The sequence below is a fragment of the Nomia melanderi genome, chromosome 3, assembly GCF_051020985.1.
Source record: "Nomia melanderi isolate GNS246 chromosome 3, iyNomMela1, whole genome shotgun sequence".
Taxonomy (NCBI): domain Eukaryota; kingdom Metazoa; phylum Arthropoda; class Insecta; order Hymenoptera; family Halictidae; genus Nomia; species Nomia melanderi.
The window spans coordinates 21,979,895-21,997,671 of record NC_135001.1 but is presented as its reverse complement, the minus strand read 5'-3'; the positions used below and the strand labels follow the sequence as shown (position 1 = coordinate 21,997,671).

Here is a 17,777-nt window from a genome sequence, read left to right as displayed (position 1 = left end):
AATAGTACGTCAAGGGGTTAATTACTACAATTACTATCATAAGATTGAACAACTCCGGTGAAAATCTTTCCAATGCAAACGGTTAACACTAAAACTACCGAGCATTTAATACGACTGATATGTAATCTCTATAAAAATTGCAACAGTAGATTATTTCAGTTTCTTCAAACATTCAGTATACAAATGAAGTTATTCATTTTCAAGGTCATTTCGAATATTCACTGCTTTTAAGATATCAATAACTGCGAAACAGACAAATCGAAACCAGTCATTTCGACTGTTACGGTAGTTCCAGTGTTAAAGCGTGACCCATAGAACAGTAAAAACCCGAAATCCCCGATTACCGTTTCGCACTACATCGAAAATACCTCCGGTTATCTTCAGGAACCGTATCTGGACGTGCCGGAGGGATCAACGTACGAGCTGAGCTCCTGCTACAACGTCACCATCGACTGCCGCGCCGGTGACATGGTCACAAGGATCCAGACCAGCAAACTGTTCTACGGCAAAGTTTACGTGAAGGGATCGCCGAACTCGTGTGTGCAGGACGTGAAGGGCGCCCTGGAGTTCGAGCTGCGAATGGCTTACGACGATTTGGAGTGCAACATCAGACAACAGGGCCTGGGTCGTTACCTGAACGACGTCGTGATCCAGCATCACGACACGATCGTCACCAGTTCCGATCTCGGGCTGGCCGTCACTTGCCAGTACGACCTAACGAACAAAACGGTGTCGAACGAAGTCGATCTCGGGGTCCACGGTGACATAACGCCGGCATTGTCCGAGGAGGTGATCGTCGACTCGCCCAACGTGGCCATGAAGATCACCGACCGTAGCGGAAACGAAGGCATACCGTCCGCCGAAGTCGGCGATCCCCTGGCGCTCAAGTTCGAGATCCTCGACCCTAACAGCCCGTACGAGATCTTTGTAAGGGAACTGGTGGCCATGGACGGCGTCGACTCCAGCGAGATCGTCCTAATTGACACGCACGGCTGCCCTACTGATCACGTCATCATGGGCCCGCTCTACAAATCGGCTACGACTGGCAAGGTAAGCCCTAGCTTAACGCTCGTCGCGTCCGCTGCCGACTCTGATACCAGTTGTCGCCTTTATCTTATAAAACTCTTTATTTACAAGTACACGGATTACCCGGTTTTACGCTGTAACATCATAAAAGATACATTCTCACCGACGATAACGCGACAGACGAACGTTCCCTTTCTTTTTATTTTTTCCGTCGAATCGAGAGACTTCGATCAGAATCACCGCCGGCGAACCTGTTTTAATAACGTCTTTCCCTCAATTAGTCTTTGGACCTTAGATGCCACGGGAACCGTAGAAAGCCGCTTCTACGCGCGCGGCAGCCTGTGATACTTTTTGATGGAATGAGATTCATGGGGAAACGCTACCGGACGTTTTTCTAATTGCAGGATCGAAAGATTTTATGTATTCGCGATAGCCTCGGTCTTCTAGCACTCGCTACAGGAAGACGTTCAAGAAAGTTTAATGGGACGTTCATCTTCCTCGGTCCGTGCCGGAACCGCTAATAGGGTAAAGAAATTCCGTTCTTAGTCGGGCCGCAGAAGAAAGTAATCTGGTGCCATTTTTACGAACAATGGATTAATTGCACGGGTTGAAAATGCAGTCGACGGAAAAGCGATTTTGCATCGCGGCTATTTATGGGGGACAGTAAAAGTTCCATCGACGGAGAATCATAGGGATCAGGATCTCCGGCGGGAGTTATGGACACTGACATTTTTCATGGGATTCTACGTGGGCTTCGAGCACACGCCGGGATTTTAATCGAGACGATCGTGATATATTCTGAAAAAAAAGAGGATGTAATATTCAAATGGAGAAACTGTGTGAGACTTAACAGAACACGATGTTAACAGAGTCCGAGAGATTTAGAACTACCGTACCAAAATGACTGGCTTCGATCGTCTTGTTTCGCAATTGTTGGTACCTTAAAAGCATTGAATATCTGAAATGATCTTGAAAATAAATAGCTTCACTCGAGTACTATAATGAATATCTGAAGAAATGGAGAATAATCTATTGTTACTATTTTTATGGGAATTGCATATCAATCGTATTAAATGCTCGGTAGTTCAAGTGTTACAGGTTTGATGCATTCTATATATTTCACTATTTCAATCCCTAACTATGCTATGTTCTCCGAATGTTTTCTAACACTAGAACTACCGTACCAGTCAAAATGACTGGTTTCGATTTTTTAGCAATTATTGATATCTTCGAAGCATTGAATATTCGAAATGATTTGGAAAATAAATAGTTCCACTTGAGTACTATAATGAATGTCTGAAGAGACTGAAAATAATCTATTGTGACAATTTTTATAGGGATTACAGATCAATCGTTTTAAATCCGTAGTTCTAGTTAAGCAAAGAACATTGCATAAAGAAACCGAGCTTTCAAGCACCGTCGAATCTATCGGGAAAATACTTTTCACCCACGAAAACAAAATGAAAGCTATGCGATCCGATAACCGTTCTGCGCGCAAAAATTTTAAAGGTGAATTTCGAATTTGCGTGAAATGAGGATTAATTACCATTCGAGCGTGACAGGTGAAGCACGGCAATGGGCGACAAGGTCAATACAGCTGATTGGCACTGATAATGTCGATACGCGGTTAATGACCGTTATGGGAACGTATCTGGGCGGCGTTTTACGTTCCTGCTTAAATGTAGGCAGGAGAAAGCGAGAAAGCGAGCAAACGATAGAGAGAGAAAGAAAGAGGCAGTGAGTGGCAGAGAGTACGGTCGGGTTGGAAGAAGCCGCGAGTCAACCAGTTAGACCAACTTCATGCTAATCAATCACTCGGACGGATTTTACGACGGGAAGCAATTTGCTCGTGCCGTAATAGGTCGCATCCTTGATGCGCCGCCTTCTTAGCGATGACGCGTTATGATGTGCTGTGGAGGTTGAGTTCCTCGCGAGAGGCCGGTCATTACTTTCCACGTGTAACGTAATGCTCACTGACGCTCGAAAATTCGAGGAGCAAATATTGTCTTGTTTCGGTTAAACGGTCGCCCTCGGGGGATTTTGATACACAAACAGCCGAACGAAATGGTTTCCGTAACGGAACCGGGTTCAAGATGGACGGATCATTATGAAAATCGTTTCAAAGAAACATTTATTGCGCAGGAATAATTTGCCGAAAAGATTACGGATGATAGATCACTTTACGCGAGGAATAATTGAATCATTTATCCTTGTTTAGTCGACATTTTTATTCGGGTAATCAGCGGTTACTCTCAGAATGATTTATTCGAATCATTTGACTTTAGCTATTAGAACTTTATACTCGGAACGTTTATTGATATTTGTACGCGATAACTTCGTGGGTGGATTTTAACGTGTACCCTTGTAATTAGTCGAACATGGAGTACTAATTAATCGGATGAATTTCTTGGAGAATTCTTTAGGGTGTAATAGTTGCATAGGACAGTGTTCGCGCAACTGATTTGATTTAAAAAATTATAAAGTCTTATATATAACATTAAGCTTTGATGATCAATATGTGGAATATTGACAGAAAATAACTTTCCTTCTTAATTTATACGTTTTCTCGTTACCCTTTGCACTCGAGAGGTGACTCAGTCACCACTTGATTTGATTTGCAAAATTATAAAGTCTTATATATAACATTAAGCTTCGCATGATGCATCAATATGTGGAATATTAAAATAAAATATCTTTCCTTCCTAATTCATATATGTTTTCTCATTAATTAGTTCCAAAGATCGTCTGCATCCTATCAGAAAGTCTTCCATATTTCTAGTGAAAAACTGTCGAGTGCAAAGGGTCAATTAGTTTCAAAGAGCATCGTCCGTATCTCATCGGAGAATATTGAATATTTCCAGTGAAAAACTTTCGAGTGCAAAGGGTTAAAATCGTATTGTATTTTATTAGACCGCCAAGAAGAGTGTGAAAGCAAGTTCAGGGTAGCGGCGACGTAAATAAAATTCCCTCGGGCTGCCTCGCCCATGTGTTCCAGTTACGAGTTAATACAATATCACTTACGAGGTACCGCGGAGACGTTTCCATTTTGATCTTGGTTCCCAAAGAAAGAGGGAACGCGATAAACGGGAAAATCAGTGCACCGCTGAGTACCTTAAAATAATTTTTCGCCTTCTTCGATACGTTCATATTAGCATCCTGCAAAATTTCGTTCTGCTCGAAGTTAGTTGCACGTGGATTTACTTTTATTTACAAGCGTTTATTTATTCGAGTACGTTTGAAAATATTAAACATCCTTGCAACGGGACCTCACTGTTTTACAAGACAGGTGTCTTGTAAAGTTGTAGAACAGTGTAGGCGCTCGACCTTTTCCCATATTTCCATCCGCGAGGAAGACTAATTGACGCGTGAATTTTAGACAGGGATAGATTCGTTGTAAAGATTCAGAGGAAATGTGGCCGAACACGTTTCTAAACAGGAACCGAAAGACGAATGATACTCCCCGTAGACGACGATTCGAACGCCCGTATGATTACGCTAAGGTGTCAAAACACCGCTGATTTATCAGCCTGACGCAATTGTACGCGTCAAGCGCGGAATTGGCTGACGTTACAGTAAATCATAAGGAATGGATTGATTCGATGCAACACGCAGGTACCCCTGCAATTTCAAAGAAACAGTAACTCATTTCATCGAATTAACCGTGTAACGCGAACTGACGCGAAATATGTGCTAGAGATGTCATCATCCTCGAGACGCGGTGTAATCATCGCAGCCTCTCCGCCTTTGAAACAATTAACTCCGTTAACGTCCGAACGCTGAAACGTTCCGAAAAAAGAACGGAATCGCGAGTATTTCGCGGAACGGTAGTCGATATTTTTCACGTTAATCGGCATTTCGCGTTACATCGTTAGAGAAATTTGTTCTGCGCTCGAAGCGGAAGTGGAGCCCATTTCAATCATAGTATCGAAGCCAAATTAACGACAGGAGGTCGTCTTAATAAGCCGAACGATCGCTCGTCCGGTAATGAACATTTCTCCCCGCCCGATCTATAACTATAGAGCGGCATTACTTCGGAGGTTGTTAGCGGACGGTGGTACAACTTGTTCATCACAATGGCCAAGGATCGTTACTTGTCCGACTATTAATTACCAGCATGCAAACGAACAAAATTGAACAGGATCAATTTAAAACACTCCCATTAAAATACTACCAACGGCAGAACAGATTCGACGATCTCCGCGAAGAATCAAAAAAAACTCGAAGCGTACATCACCAAATAATGAATCACCGACTCGACGAACAACGAAACAAAAATCATCAACGATCGCCGTACACCGTCCTACGGCGTCCACTTCCGTCGAACTGTACATACGAACAGTACATCGTTTTCGAAGGTTACCGTTCACGGGCGTTGAGATGGTCCGTTGATCGACGAGTGAAACGGACGGATCGCAACGATAGGGAGAGAAAGATAGAATCCGCGTGTGCGGGGTCTACGGGCGGAATAACAACGAGAGAGGCATACCGCCTCGTTAACTGGTCGTTCCACATCATTTGCTCGTGCGAGCGGAGTCCGGGGCCGCGGAGCAATATCGCTTTATTAGAAAGTAATAACAGTCTCGGGGCCGAGGGGGGAAAGGGGAAATTTATACCCGTTAATTCAGAAAAGACGGCGAGCATCGAGATATATCACCGGGTCGTGTGCGCGCCCTTAACACCGCAGCCTCGGACGGGGCTTCCCTGCCGGTCTCCCATTCGTACCACGATCTCGTACCGCCGATTCTGCAGATCACGCGAGCTAACCTCATTTCCTCTCCCCGGGACTTGTCCGAGTAACGAGGCCCCGGATCTACGAACAGCTGCTTGTACGTGCCACCTCGTACACAGGAAATTACAATTCGTGGAACAAGAATCCGACTGGAAGAAGCGGACTCGCGCGGCTCCTCCTCTCGTCCGCGCGACCCTCGCATTTACCTGTCCCGCCGCGGCGAGAGTGATAAAACGTCTGTCACGGACCGGTGATGTATACCGCGGCCGTCGATGAACATTTATTTATCCGCGACGAATGCCTCCGCGCGACCGCAATATAATATTAGGCGCGCGAGCGCGTCGCCGCGGTGAATTGATGGCATCGAAGTCGCCCGGCGAGCTTTTCATTTATTCAGAGCTACCGCCACGGTCAACTTTCGCTGCGTTACACCGGCGTAATCGCCGATGGATATCGCGTCGGTGTGCGATTTAAATTCGTTCGGGCCGCGGGATCAAGTTCGAGATGAGTTTAAGGGGAACTTCACCGTCGCGTTCCTCCTTTTCCCGGAGCTCGAAGCTCGGACAGCTCGGTTAATGCGGAGATGACAAAATTGAATTTGATTCCTTGATTTCGATCCACTTTCGCGCTTGCCGCTTCGACTCGAGTTTTACTGGCGCGTTTACAACTCGGGGAAAGAAACGGCTTTCGCCAGCCGCGATGCCCGCCGTTTTAATGTAGAAAGCAAAAGGAAGGTCCGTCGGCCTATCGCGCGGCGTAAAAAGCCGGGTAGGATACCCGTTTTCTCGGGTATATTATATCAAACGGTTACGCCCGCTGGAACGCTCAAGCGGCGGGTGAGAGGGAGAAAAATGCTGTTTATTATGCGAGGAAGTCGGGAAGTCGGCTTGTTACGGTCGCCCGCATGTCGCCGCGCGAGGAAGCTTTCGCTCGCTCCGGGAAGCTCTTCGCCGGACCCGATCCCACCGGATTACGGCGCGTTCGAATGGTCGCGATGCTCTTCATTCGATATCGCGGTCGCCTGATTGAAGTGGAAGACGGAAATAGGCGGACGATTTTTTAGCGCTCGGGAACCGGTAGGATTTTTCCGCGGGACGCGATCAGCGAGGCAAAAAGTCCGCGGAATCGGCCAACGAATAAACAAATGCGGCGAAGCGTGTTTCGCGCGACGCCGGGAAGGGAGCTCGGAACACGGCCGTGATAATAAGCCGCGCGACAGCGTCTTCGGCTTCCCTTCTCACGTAAATAAGTGACACTGTGCAGCCCATCGAACTTTTCCGCGCGACGGGCCGCAAGAACGGGGACGAACGCTGCCGGGGCTTACCTAGAAACCGTTCGTCGCGGACGTGTAAACCACCGGTTCTTATTGTGCCGGCTCGCGGAGAACCGCGCACTTATCGCGTTTACCATTAATGAGATTTTCTCAGGTTGCGAGCGCGCGTTTTTTTCTCCTCCCTCCCCTGACCGCCTCCGTTGTTCGCTTTCTTTTTCCGTCGCGGACACGCGGGATCCGCTGGACGCGGCGGCGTTACTCGTTAACCGTTTCCGTTGAGCGCGCGCGGCCGCGAACGCGAATGGAGGAACGGGGATAATTAATAAACGGAATCGGTGATTACGCCGGGGCACGATACAATTACGGCCCGCCGGTACCGGCGACGCTGCTCCCCGACGAAACGGAGGAATCGACGGTGGAAACGCGCCTCCCGTCAAAGCGAGGCCGCCGGATGAATTGTTTGCTCGAAAACGGAGCTGCGCCCGGCAAAAACCGGCGATCGCGCAAAAACCCTTAACGGCGTTTGCTCACGAGGGCTCTCGCGGCGAGAACCGAAGCGGCCGGACAGCTCCGTCGACCTGCTGAACCGGAAAAGAAAGCGGGAAACACGGGGAAGGAGTTTTATGGAAATTATCCTCCCTTCGTTTCTTCCCTCGCTCGCGCGCGGAGCGTGTTGCCGCGCGAAGGGGCGTCGGTTGCCCGCCAATTACGGACTCTCTGCCCGCCAAGCGCGGAAATTGGAGAACGCGAGCTTGTGCATCCAGGCGGATTTCCGATTTTAGTACGATCGACTAGCTTCGCCGATTTTTATTACTCTTGTCGTAACATGATCGTGCGTTATAATTGCATCGAATGCCATTCTTATATTTGTGCGTTACTTTTCTCTACCTTTCGTTTCGCGGAGCTTTGACTAAAGGCGACTCGAGTGTCGAACAAATTAACACTAGGTTTACGGAGTCAATTTGACGCGTATTGAATGTTATAGACGCTATTTGGTATATATTTACGTCGACTTTGATTGATGCAATTATATCAATGTGTACTTTGATTAATTTTTATATCTCTAACTTCCAAAATCCGAATGAAAAATGAATTTTTCTAGGAGTAGAATAAACTGCACAGTAAATGTCCGTAAACCTAGTGTTGAAAATGTATGGTGGACCAGAGACGAATCGAGGACGTCACTCAGCGTGGAAGAGTGATAAGTTCGATGACAGTTTCGTTTCAAATGAAAAACGAAGAACGTCCAGAAAGAGTAACGAGGATCGGGAAATAATTGTCTCGGATCGTCGCGAAGGAATTTCCGGGGAAGATAATTTGTCGCGTCTCGTCTTGTTAGGAATTTGATTAGTTCGGGACAGGGAACGGCAAGAAAAACGAGCGGCGAAGAAGCGTTCGATGCTGCGCCTGGAAGGGCTGGCAAAGGGATCCGTCTCGTCTAACCAGGAATTTGCCAAAAGTCGGGTTTTCCGGTATGTCTGTCACGTAGCCAAGCCGCGGTACGGGGCTCTTCCATTTCACAATCGGTTTGAATGAAATTGGAAACATCTCTCAGCCACCACACTCACGTCCGCCGGTAGACACTGGCGCGGGTGCGAATACACAGGCCGTGTTTCATGACACACGGGACCCACTTTCAAAATAAACTCAAGAATAGAACGGACTCGCCTCGGATTTCATGTTGCGTCGCGTTATTTGTTGACTCGCCGGAATAAAGATAAATAAGTCGCTCTTCCGGTGCGTGTTCCCGATCGAGGAGAATCGATCCTCGAGTAAACTCGTTAGACAATATTGCGTCATTTGTCTACTACGACCTTTTTCTCTTGCAGAATTTACTTTACTTCTCGATTGACTTTGTTTGCTGTCGTTCATATGTCTTTCGAGGATTCTTTGGAAACAATAATTCACCATTCGAATAAAAATTGATGCTCGAGCATTCAGTAAAGGTTAGACATTCTAGTTACAGTAAGATTAACTTTAAGAAGTTTCTCACATTCAATATTTTCTAATGAGATACAGACGACTTCTCAGATTGAATTAAGGAATCTCACATGCATCGAGGAAGAGAATTTCCTTTTAATATTTCGTACATTGATGCATCATACAAAGTTTAACCTTTGCACTCGGGAGGTGACTGTCACCACTTGATTTCCTACAGTGGCGCTATAAAGTTTGATATTTAATATTATACTTCATAAAATACATCAATCTAAGAAACATTGACGTAAAATAGCTTTGTCCGTCAATTCGCCTGAATTTCTCGAGTTGGTTTTACAAAATATCGTCTTCATCTCAACAATGTTGAAATATTTCTAGTGAAAAACTTCGGAGCGCAAAGGGTTAATATTAAATATCAAAGTTCACAGTTCCGCCGTGTCGAATCATTTGGCGACTCAGAGGCGCCTGTAGCGCAAAGGGTTACAATTGAATAACACGCGTATTCATTTCCATTTCCAATCTTCGGCAGTCGCCGGCAGCCCTCGCGAAGCAAGAAATCTGAACGTTCGCGTGAAATTCCTTTCCAATGATCGCTTCGGAGCCGGTGTCCGCAACACTTTCCAGGCGCGTTAAAAGTCGCCGTCGGTCCGTGACGAAGGGTTCTCACGCGCGGATCGCGTGTTCACGTTGCCCAGGCCCGTTTGTCTAACCCGTGGACCACTTTTCAAGAAGCCGGCGGATCAAGTTAACGCCGGTAACAGCGTAAATCCCGCGACGCGTCTCTCCGGCGCCTCCGCCTCGGCCGCGATCGGCCCGCGATCGTTGCGCGCCGGGTCCGTCGCGGACGATGGTAGTCGCCGTCGACGTTGCTCCATCCGCGGCGAGAGGGAACGCGGAATCTACCCCTGCCAGATGCCGCGGATACGCGCGCCGCACGGGCAGCGTTCTTTTTCCCGCGTTTTGCGCCGATCCTCTGGCCCTCGCCACGCCACGCCACGCCACGCCACGCCGGCTTCTCAGCCGCGGCTGACGTGGAGTTAATAAAGTTCCGCTCGTTCCGCGAGACGCGTCCGCCAAAGAAACAGCTAAATGAAGCTGTACGTGGAACGAAGCATATTTTAATGTCTTACTCCCCTTCCGCCCCGGCCGCCCCACCCCCTCTCGCCCGTTAATGTACGTGCCCGGTGTGTAAATATGATGAACTTGGTAATAGGCCGTGGAAACCAGTTCCGATCGGTTCGCGAGCGCGCACGCACGTTTCCCAGTTCGATGAAGAAGCAACGAAAGAACCGCTGACAGGTATGAGCCCGGTTCATTCTTCTTCTATTTGGATTCTTTTCCTCGGTTCTTGTTTTTTTTCCACCGCTGTTCCCTGTTGCCGTAGTCGGATCAAAGCCCGACGGATGGACCGGACGAAACGCGCCGGGCAAAAACTACACGCGGCTAGTTCGTGCTGTCGGAAAACTGTTCGATTAAAGGGCTTCAAGACATAGAGTATCGGCATTCGATACTCGCCGTTGACAGGATGTCGTTCACAATTATCCGTTTCGCAGTTCTTTGAAACGATAACGTGCTCCGTTCCCCGCGCTGCGGGAACTGTACCGTTTACGCGCGGTACCAACGTGTTCAACGAAATCCCCGAGTACTCGGAATGTGTAATTTCGAATGTTAGTCGTCAATTGCCAATGGAGATTCGAGTCATTATTCCGTGGATTCCTAATTGTCCTGCTCATTTAAACAATTCTCGTGTGAAATGATACGTTGCAGTACCTATAAGAGTACGAATTAAACCACACGAGTCTCTTTGGATCGTCATTATTCGCAGCCACGCGATAAATCGCGGAAACCGAGGTTGACCAGCGAAGAAACTCGTTCCATCGAAATAACTATTCATAGCTGCAATTTCGAATCCCATTTCCGCGCGTCGGGGTAGCCGACGTCGACCAGAGGAAGCCGTTCGGGGCGGTAAATAAATGTTTCAGGCGTAAACACGTGAACCTTTTAGCGCTTTTACGCCTTTAATCCCGCGCGATTCAGAAATTCCGTGTTCCCGGTGGAAAATCTGATCTCAGAAGCGGTCGGACGCCGGGAACGGAGCGCGAGGCTTCCTTAAAAAGTTCATCTAAATGTACATTTAAAAAGCGTGTTTCCACTTGTGACCTGGCCGTCGACGCAGCGTTCGGATTACCGATGCAAATTAGTCGGTCGACGCGCGCGCGTGCAGCGACGAAGAAGCTGCGCGTCGTCGGAGACGCTGCTAGCCGAAGGGAATCGCGCGAGACGCAAACCGATCGAAGAGGAACGACCTTTCGGGGCGCGACGGCAGTCCGTCACGAGGGGTTCGGGTGACCGGCGAAGATGGCCGGTGAGGATAGCCGGCGAAGATGGCCGACCGCTTTAATGGCACCTCTAAAAGCCGGCACTTAGAATGTTTCTCATCCTGTGATTCTCGGTAATTGCCGTTACACGCCCTTGCCTAATGAAGGTGAAAAAATTAGGGCGCAGCTGCCATCGCGCCGCGCTGGAAAAACCAGTTTGCAACGAGCTCACCTTTGCGCGCTGCGTGCTGGCTGCTCGGGGACAAGATGCGTCCATCTTCTGCGAGCCTTCTTGCCCGGAAACGAGCAACACCGATCCGGAATTCCGAAACGCGTCCAGTAATTTATGCCACGACGAAGCCGATGGCGACTCTGTGATTATGTACGCTTCGAGCAGCGAGCTGCCGGATTCAAGGAAATTAAATTTAAGCCTGCTATGCCGTCTTACGACGGGCTACAAATCGTTTTGCGCTTTACGATGCGTAAGACGGGAGTAGCCAATTGTAAAGGGACGGTGGCAAATTCATTTAGCGGGACGGTCACGAGGTTCTCTAGAATGACAGATGAACAGCCTCGGTCATTTGGACCCGTTCGTTTTCTGTGAGAGGCCGCGTGTTGAAAAATCACTCGGACGTTAAGCGCCCTTGTCGCGTGGCGTCTTCCCTACGGAAAGGCGGAAGCTTCGGAAACTCGCCTCCGCGTGTCCCGCGGATCGCGTCGCCCGTTATTTCGGGACGTCCGATTCGAGGAAGGGGCCGAGCTCGCGCGACATCCCGGAGTCCCATGAAATGCAAATTTCACCCTCTTAACATCGCCGGTTGATGGTATTTTAATTTGCGTCCTGTCCCAGATAAAATCCATGGAAATTCCGGGCGTGGTATTCAGTCGCGGGAGCGTTCAAGTTTCCAGCGAGCAGAGGAGGAGAATAAAAGAAGCACGAACGACAGCTTATAGCGGTACTCGGGGTTTGTCCCCGGGAACGGCGAACTTCATCAACGAAACTACGCGGACGTCTTTAAGCCGTTTCCATCGCGGCCGCGATTTTTCCGCGCCGGCCCGTGCTTCTTTCACGGACGTTGACGTATTGTCGTCGTAATGAATAACTGTTCCGAGTGATTTGTTGCGTGTTTACCTGTGACAAGTAGGAACCCCGATTCTTCCGACGTCTCGAAGTTTCGAATAATTACGCGTATTCGTTCGCCTCTCCCGGCGAATGCGAGACGCACAAAACAGGCAGTTGGCGGATTTATGCATGAAACGACTCGCGAACCGAATCGCATTCACGGGGATTCTATTTAGCGTTCAATCTTGTTTGCATGGAACTTACCGACTTCATTTAATACTCCTCAATTGAACTACGGGACACGGATATATAAGTTTCCCTCGTCATTCCTGCTATTCTCCGGCGATATCTAGCAACGGGCAAGGCTCCGCTGATTTAGGGAGACGGAATGAAAGCGAGTCCTACGCGTTGCTGTCCAGAAGATACGCGTCGCACGGTCGCGGACAAAAGAAAGCTTAACTCTTCCACGATCCTATTGTCCGTCGTTGTAGCTCGATTCGCTCGGTCTAACGTATAGCGAGGTCTTACGGGGGGGGGGGGGGAGGCAGGGGACGGGCAACTAAGTACTTTCGCGTTGCTTAGCTTGCGAAACGAACGTGTATACGTAACGTAAGCATCGTGCGCTTCGAACGAGGTCAAAGGCGAAATAACTTCCGCTACTCCCCAGTGTCTCGCAAGCTTCTTCGACGTCCGCGGCGAAGAACCGTAATCAATCTTTAATCCTGGAATGCGAGACACGGGAATCGAGCTTCTGCCAGCGCGATATTCCGCTCGTCGCCGCTTCTTCTCCCCGAGAACGATAAATGCATCGAAGCCGAAGGCCGGATGTTACGGTTCCCGCGAGCAATCTCGACGCCGAATCGGTCATTTCAAATAAATGGAGCGGCGCGACGCAAGAAAACCTCTCGCGACCGGTCATTACTCGTCGTTCCTCTTTCTGTTTCAGATTCTCCTCTCCCACTTCGACGCGTTCAAGTTCCCCAGCTCCGAGGTGGTGCAGTTCCGCGCCCTGGTCACGCCGTGCATGCCGACCTGCGAACCGGTGCAATGCGACCAGGAGGAGGCGACCGGCGAGCTGCGCTCGGTGATCTCGTACGGCAGACGCCGCCGTCGTCGCTCGACCGGCTCCGGCTCCCAGAACCGCGAGGATCTGCTCCTGGTGCAGTCCATCCACATCATGGACAAGTTCGGGTTCGAGCACGAGGGCAAAGCGGCGAACGCCAGCTCGGCGACCAGGGACACCGTGTTCGTCGAGAGCGAGGACGTCTCGTTCACGATGGGAATGTGCATCAATCTGGGCGAGGCGATCGTGGCCGGCACCGTGTTCCTCGTCGCGCAGATCGCGATCATCGCCGCGTGGACCATCACCTGGCAGAGACGTCGGCAGATGCTCAAACACCAAGAAGCCCTGTCGGTCTCGGTTTCCGTTCCCGGAATGCACTCCGTTCCGGGACGCACCGACAGCCTCTGTAAGTTGTACGACACCGGATATTCAGCGCGCCGTTTTTGAATACCCTTCGTTTCCTATCCAGCCCTGCCTCCCCCGTCCGCCTAGCCCACTTCCTCCTCCCAGCTCCGCTCAATGCTCCCAGACACTCCCCGAATCTCGTCTTCCTTCCACGCTCCGCGAAACGCCGCGAGTCTCCGGACAGCCACGCGGAAGAATCTTTCATCGGCGAACAAGCGTTTAACCCCTTCCCCGCTTCACCGGTCTCGACGCTCTCGAACGAGCGAACCGGCGAGCTCGCTCGCTCGGCTCTCGTTTCGAGGACGACGATCGGATCTATGCTTCGCGAACGCTTCAACGCAGCCGATCGGCCGGGATCTTCGGAAGAGGGGCTCTGCTCCTCCGCAGAGGAGCCGAACACTGTGCTAACCTTTTCCCCGCTTTACGGAGCGGCCTTGCTAATCGCCTTGTTAATCGGGAAACTTCGCGGGGGCGTTCGGTGAGCCCCGGTTCGACGCGCTACGGCGGATAGAGCAATTTCAACGACGTCGAACCGCGGAGTAGTACACCCGGAAATGGAAATTGCCCGCCTCCTCCGCGAGACTCCGCGCTTTATCTTCTTTACCTTGTATAAGAATCGCCGCGCGCGCGCGTGTATTATTCTCCTTCTCTCTGTTCACGGAGACGAACGGGACCCGTTCGATAGCTGTTCTCATTACTAAGATCTTCTAGTTATTAAAATCATGCACTGTATCATCCGGGAGCGAGATAGAAGCCGGATGGCTTGGAGAAGCCCTGCTGGACCTCTGCGATCGCGCTAATTTTCCACCGTTGCTCGCTGCACGCGCGTCGTCGGAGTTCCTTTCCCCACCGCCGGAAATGTTTATCGCGATAATAGCGGCCATAAACATTCGAGCCTGCGATAATATGGTTATTAATAGACCGTGGATTTTACGAACCCCCGGCGGATCCGATTATCCGTGATTCAACGCGTTGAACCTTCCAATATTTCCAGCCCCGCGGACGTACTTTACTCGGATATTCATTTTTCATCGGTCACGCGTTCGAAACGTGTTCAATTAAGCGTTTCGATATTCAGCATTCTCGATGGACGATAATCAAACACGCGGTTCTATCAACCGAAGATCTGGAATTCGCGTTGACCTCGCTACAACCCAAGATTTCCCGCGAAACCCGCTCGAGTTTAACGAAAGTTCCATTTAGAGCTAAAACATACGCGCTCCCAGTATTCCCAAAGAACTCAACGTCCGGATTTTTTCACGTTCGAAACGAGAGCCTAAACGGCCGCGTGGGAGACGCTAATTACATTGTAGTAGCTCGGGGCAATTAGCAGTCGATCCAAGGAGGTGGGCGGCAGGTCCGATCGAGCGTCCGGCGTGCTCCGTCATCCTTCATTCGTAATAGCGCATAATGTTCCGTCGTTTCTTGCGACGATCCCCTTCCCATCTTGTTCTACGCCAAGAGGCCTTTCTCCCCCCTGCTCCGTCCACCAGCCATCCAGCCACCCCACACTCCCCCCTGTCCGTTCGTACGCGAAACGAGACGGGACAAAGCGAAACACACGGGCCGTAGCGGGACGAGGTGTGGCGTGGCTCCAAAGGCGACGCGACGTGTACTTGCTACGTAGGGATGGAACACTGGCAACGGACTCTAATTAGCATTGGGAATCGAGCATGATTATGCAGATGCTCCGAGCGCGGGATATCAACAGGAGGGATATGCCGGGCCGATTGCGGGGGCGAGGGTCGGCGGGGGGCGCGGTCGCGGGAGCGGGGACGGTCGGGAACAGTAGGGGACAGTCGGGCGGAAACCGGCGGCGCTGAGGCAGGAGCGGTTCGGGTTTAGGGGTTGGTAGGGGAATGCGCGTAAAGGGGTTGGCGGAAGGTTAATTACCTCTTGTGGCGTCTCGGGGTTAAGCTAAGCTCCGTGGGGTCGGACGAGAGAATTCGGTAGCGGGAAGGGCCCGGAAACGAGCCAGCGAGATGGCGTCGGATCGCATCGGGTATAGCTATTTAGAGCGTACTGGGACCACGTAGCCTCGATCCCCTTCCGACGCTACCTTAGCCGCGTCCCGACCAACCGTGCTGGTCCGGTTAATTTACATCGCGACACGCGGGCTTATCAATCTGGACCCGGCCGCGCTTTAACTTAAGCCGACGGCTCGTAAAGGCGCCCGCGACGGACGAGCGTCTTCGGTATACGGTCCATTCGACGTTGAACTTGCTCTGCAAATTCTAAAAGATGAAGAACGAAGAAACTTTTTTCGCCGAGAATAGCTACCGAGAATTTTTCAATCGCCGGAGGCAAATCTGATGTTTGCTTTAGAAACGACGATGTTCACGGTATTCAGCGTTTCGCGAATGCTTTCGAGATCACGGTGTCCGAATTTTGCATTGAAACGATCCGCGAAATTTCGGGTATTACGAAAATTCGAAAGTTGCCGGTGGCAACCACGCCATTAAGGTCGGATGCGAACGGTCGTTTGCATCGGAGAAGTTATTTCGAGGTTTTCCGAGGGCGCGGCCGAATTCGAGTACGGACCGTCCGTTGGCCGAACGAAGTTATAACGGGGAGACTCGGCCGAAACTTGGGGACGCAGATCCGTCGTGCAAACGTCGCGGCACAATGCCGCGCGGATCGCGGAAACAGTACGTTCGAACGGATTACGTTCCGAGCGGAGGATCGCTGTTTAACATAACAAGCCGAGCACGGCTCGAACTCGGCCGGGCGTTCCGGGGAGTTTCCGGGCGGCTCGAATTTTCCGCGGAACAAAGTGAAACTGCGACCGAGGCAACCGAATCGGTGACGAGGGCGATCCGGGCGGAGGAAATCCACGGAGATCGGCGGACGGGGCACGGCCGCGATACGTTCGGGACATGTTTGAATCGGTTGGCCGACATCCCTCCGCGACCCCCTCTATTGATCTCGCCGATACAAAGACTGTCGGATGGGGATCGGGTTAATTGAGAAACTTGAAGATTCGAACACGGCCCCGCGAAGACAAACAGACCGCGCATATAGAGGGGGGCCGGGCGAAAGAGGACGATAAAGACGAGCAAAGTGCGAGTCCCCGATTATCGTGAAACGTTTGCATTCCAGTTAACCGAAGTTCGGCAACCGTGCTCCAGGTTTCCCTACCTGCGACGGAAGTTACTTCATTTGAATGATCGCCGGGATTTCTTGCGCTATCGCGCCGGTGACGTTCTTCGCGTACGAATCCGCGCGGTGGCTTTAAACGAGATTGACAATCAAAAGACATCGGATCGATTAATTCATTGAATTTGACCGGTGGTATTCATCGATGATATAATTTTTGTTGGACGGGAATATTTAATTACATTTCCTTGCAAGCCCCGTTTCCGTTGAACTCCGATCACAACGGAAGCTAATAAAAATCGAAAATTCAATGTTCAGATGAAACGTCAAATCTAATCGTAGCTCGAATTCGTCGGCATAAAGAGCTTGTACCTTAACGCGCGAACTTATAATTAGCTCGTCGGAGTTCGAATTCGTCGCGCTTCCGTTCAGTTTCATAAAACGCGCCAGAAAATGGAGTCGCGTTCGCCGCGGTCGTCGTCGATTGATACCGATACGGTCAAATTCGTTTCCGACAAACTGTTCCCAACGCAGTCGTCGTCGCGGTTGATTGCGGCCTGGAATAAGGTTGTTCCCGCAGCGAGCTTCTCCGATGCACCGGCGCGATCGGCCGAGCGCGCAGAAAAATCGAGTGGGCGGCGGATGAAAAAAAGCTTGGCGCATAGACGGGTAGAGCGTGTGCACGCAGAGCGGCATTGTGCCGGCGTTGAAACGTCGACGCGCGCTTTAATTATTGGTTCTAATTGCCGTGGAAATTGCTGGGCTTTCTCGTGTCGCGACGGCCGCGTCGCGCGTCGAATTTTGTTTTCCGTATCGAACGGGCGCGCTGATTGAAAACACGGGTCGCGCGCGCGGCGCGTGCTCGG

The 17,777-nt window shown here is 50.4% G+C and overlaps 2 protein-coding genes across 2 annotated transcripts in view; one reads left to right on the top strand and one right to left on the bottom strand.

Moving 5' to 3' along the window:
* neo (ZP and PAN domain-containing protein neyo) overlaps positions 1–16,758 on the top strand; it is a 103,084-nt gene extending 86,326 nt beyond the window's left edge. The window contains exons 5-6 of the mRNA XM_076365995.1: positions 385–1,050; positions 13,294–16,758. Coding sequence (XP_076222110.1) covers positions 385–1,050; positions 13,294–13,857 — 1,230 coding nt within the window. The 3' untranslated portion in view covers positions 13,858–16,758. The remainder of the gene's footprint in view (positions 1–384; positions 1,051–13,293) is intronic.
* Positions 1–17,777, bottom strand: part of Atg16 (Autophagy-related 16) — a 338,482-nt gene that overhangs the window by 30,468 nt on the left and 290,237 nt on the right. The window lies entirely within an intron of this gene.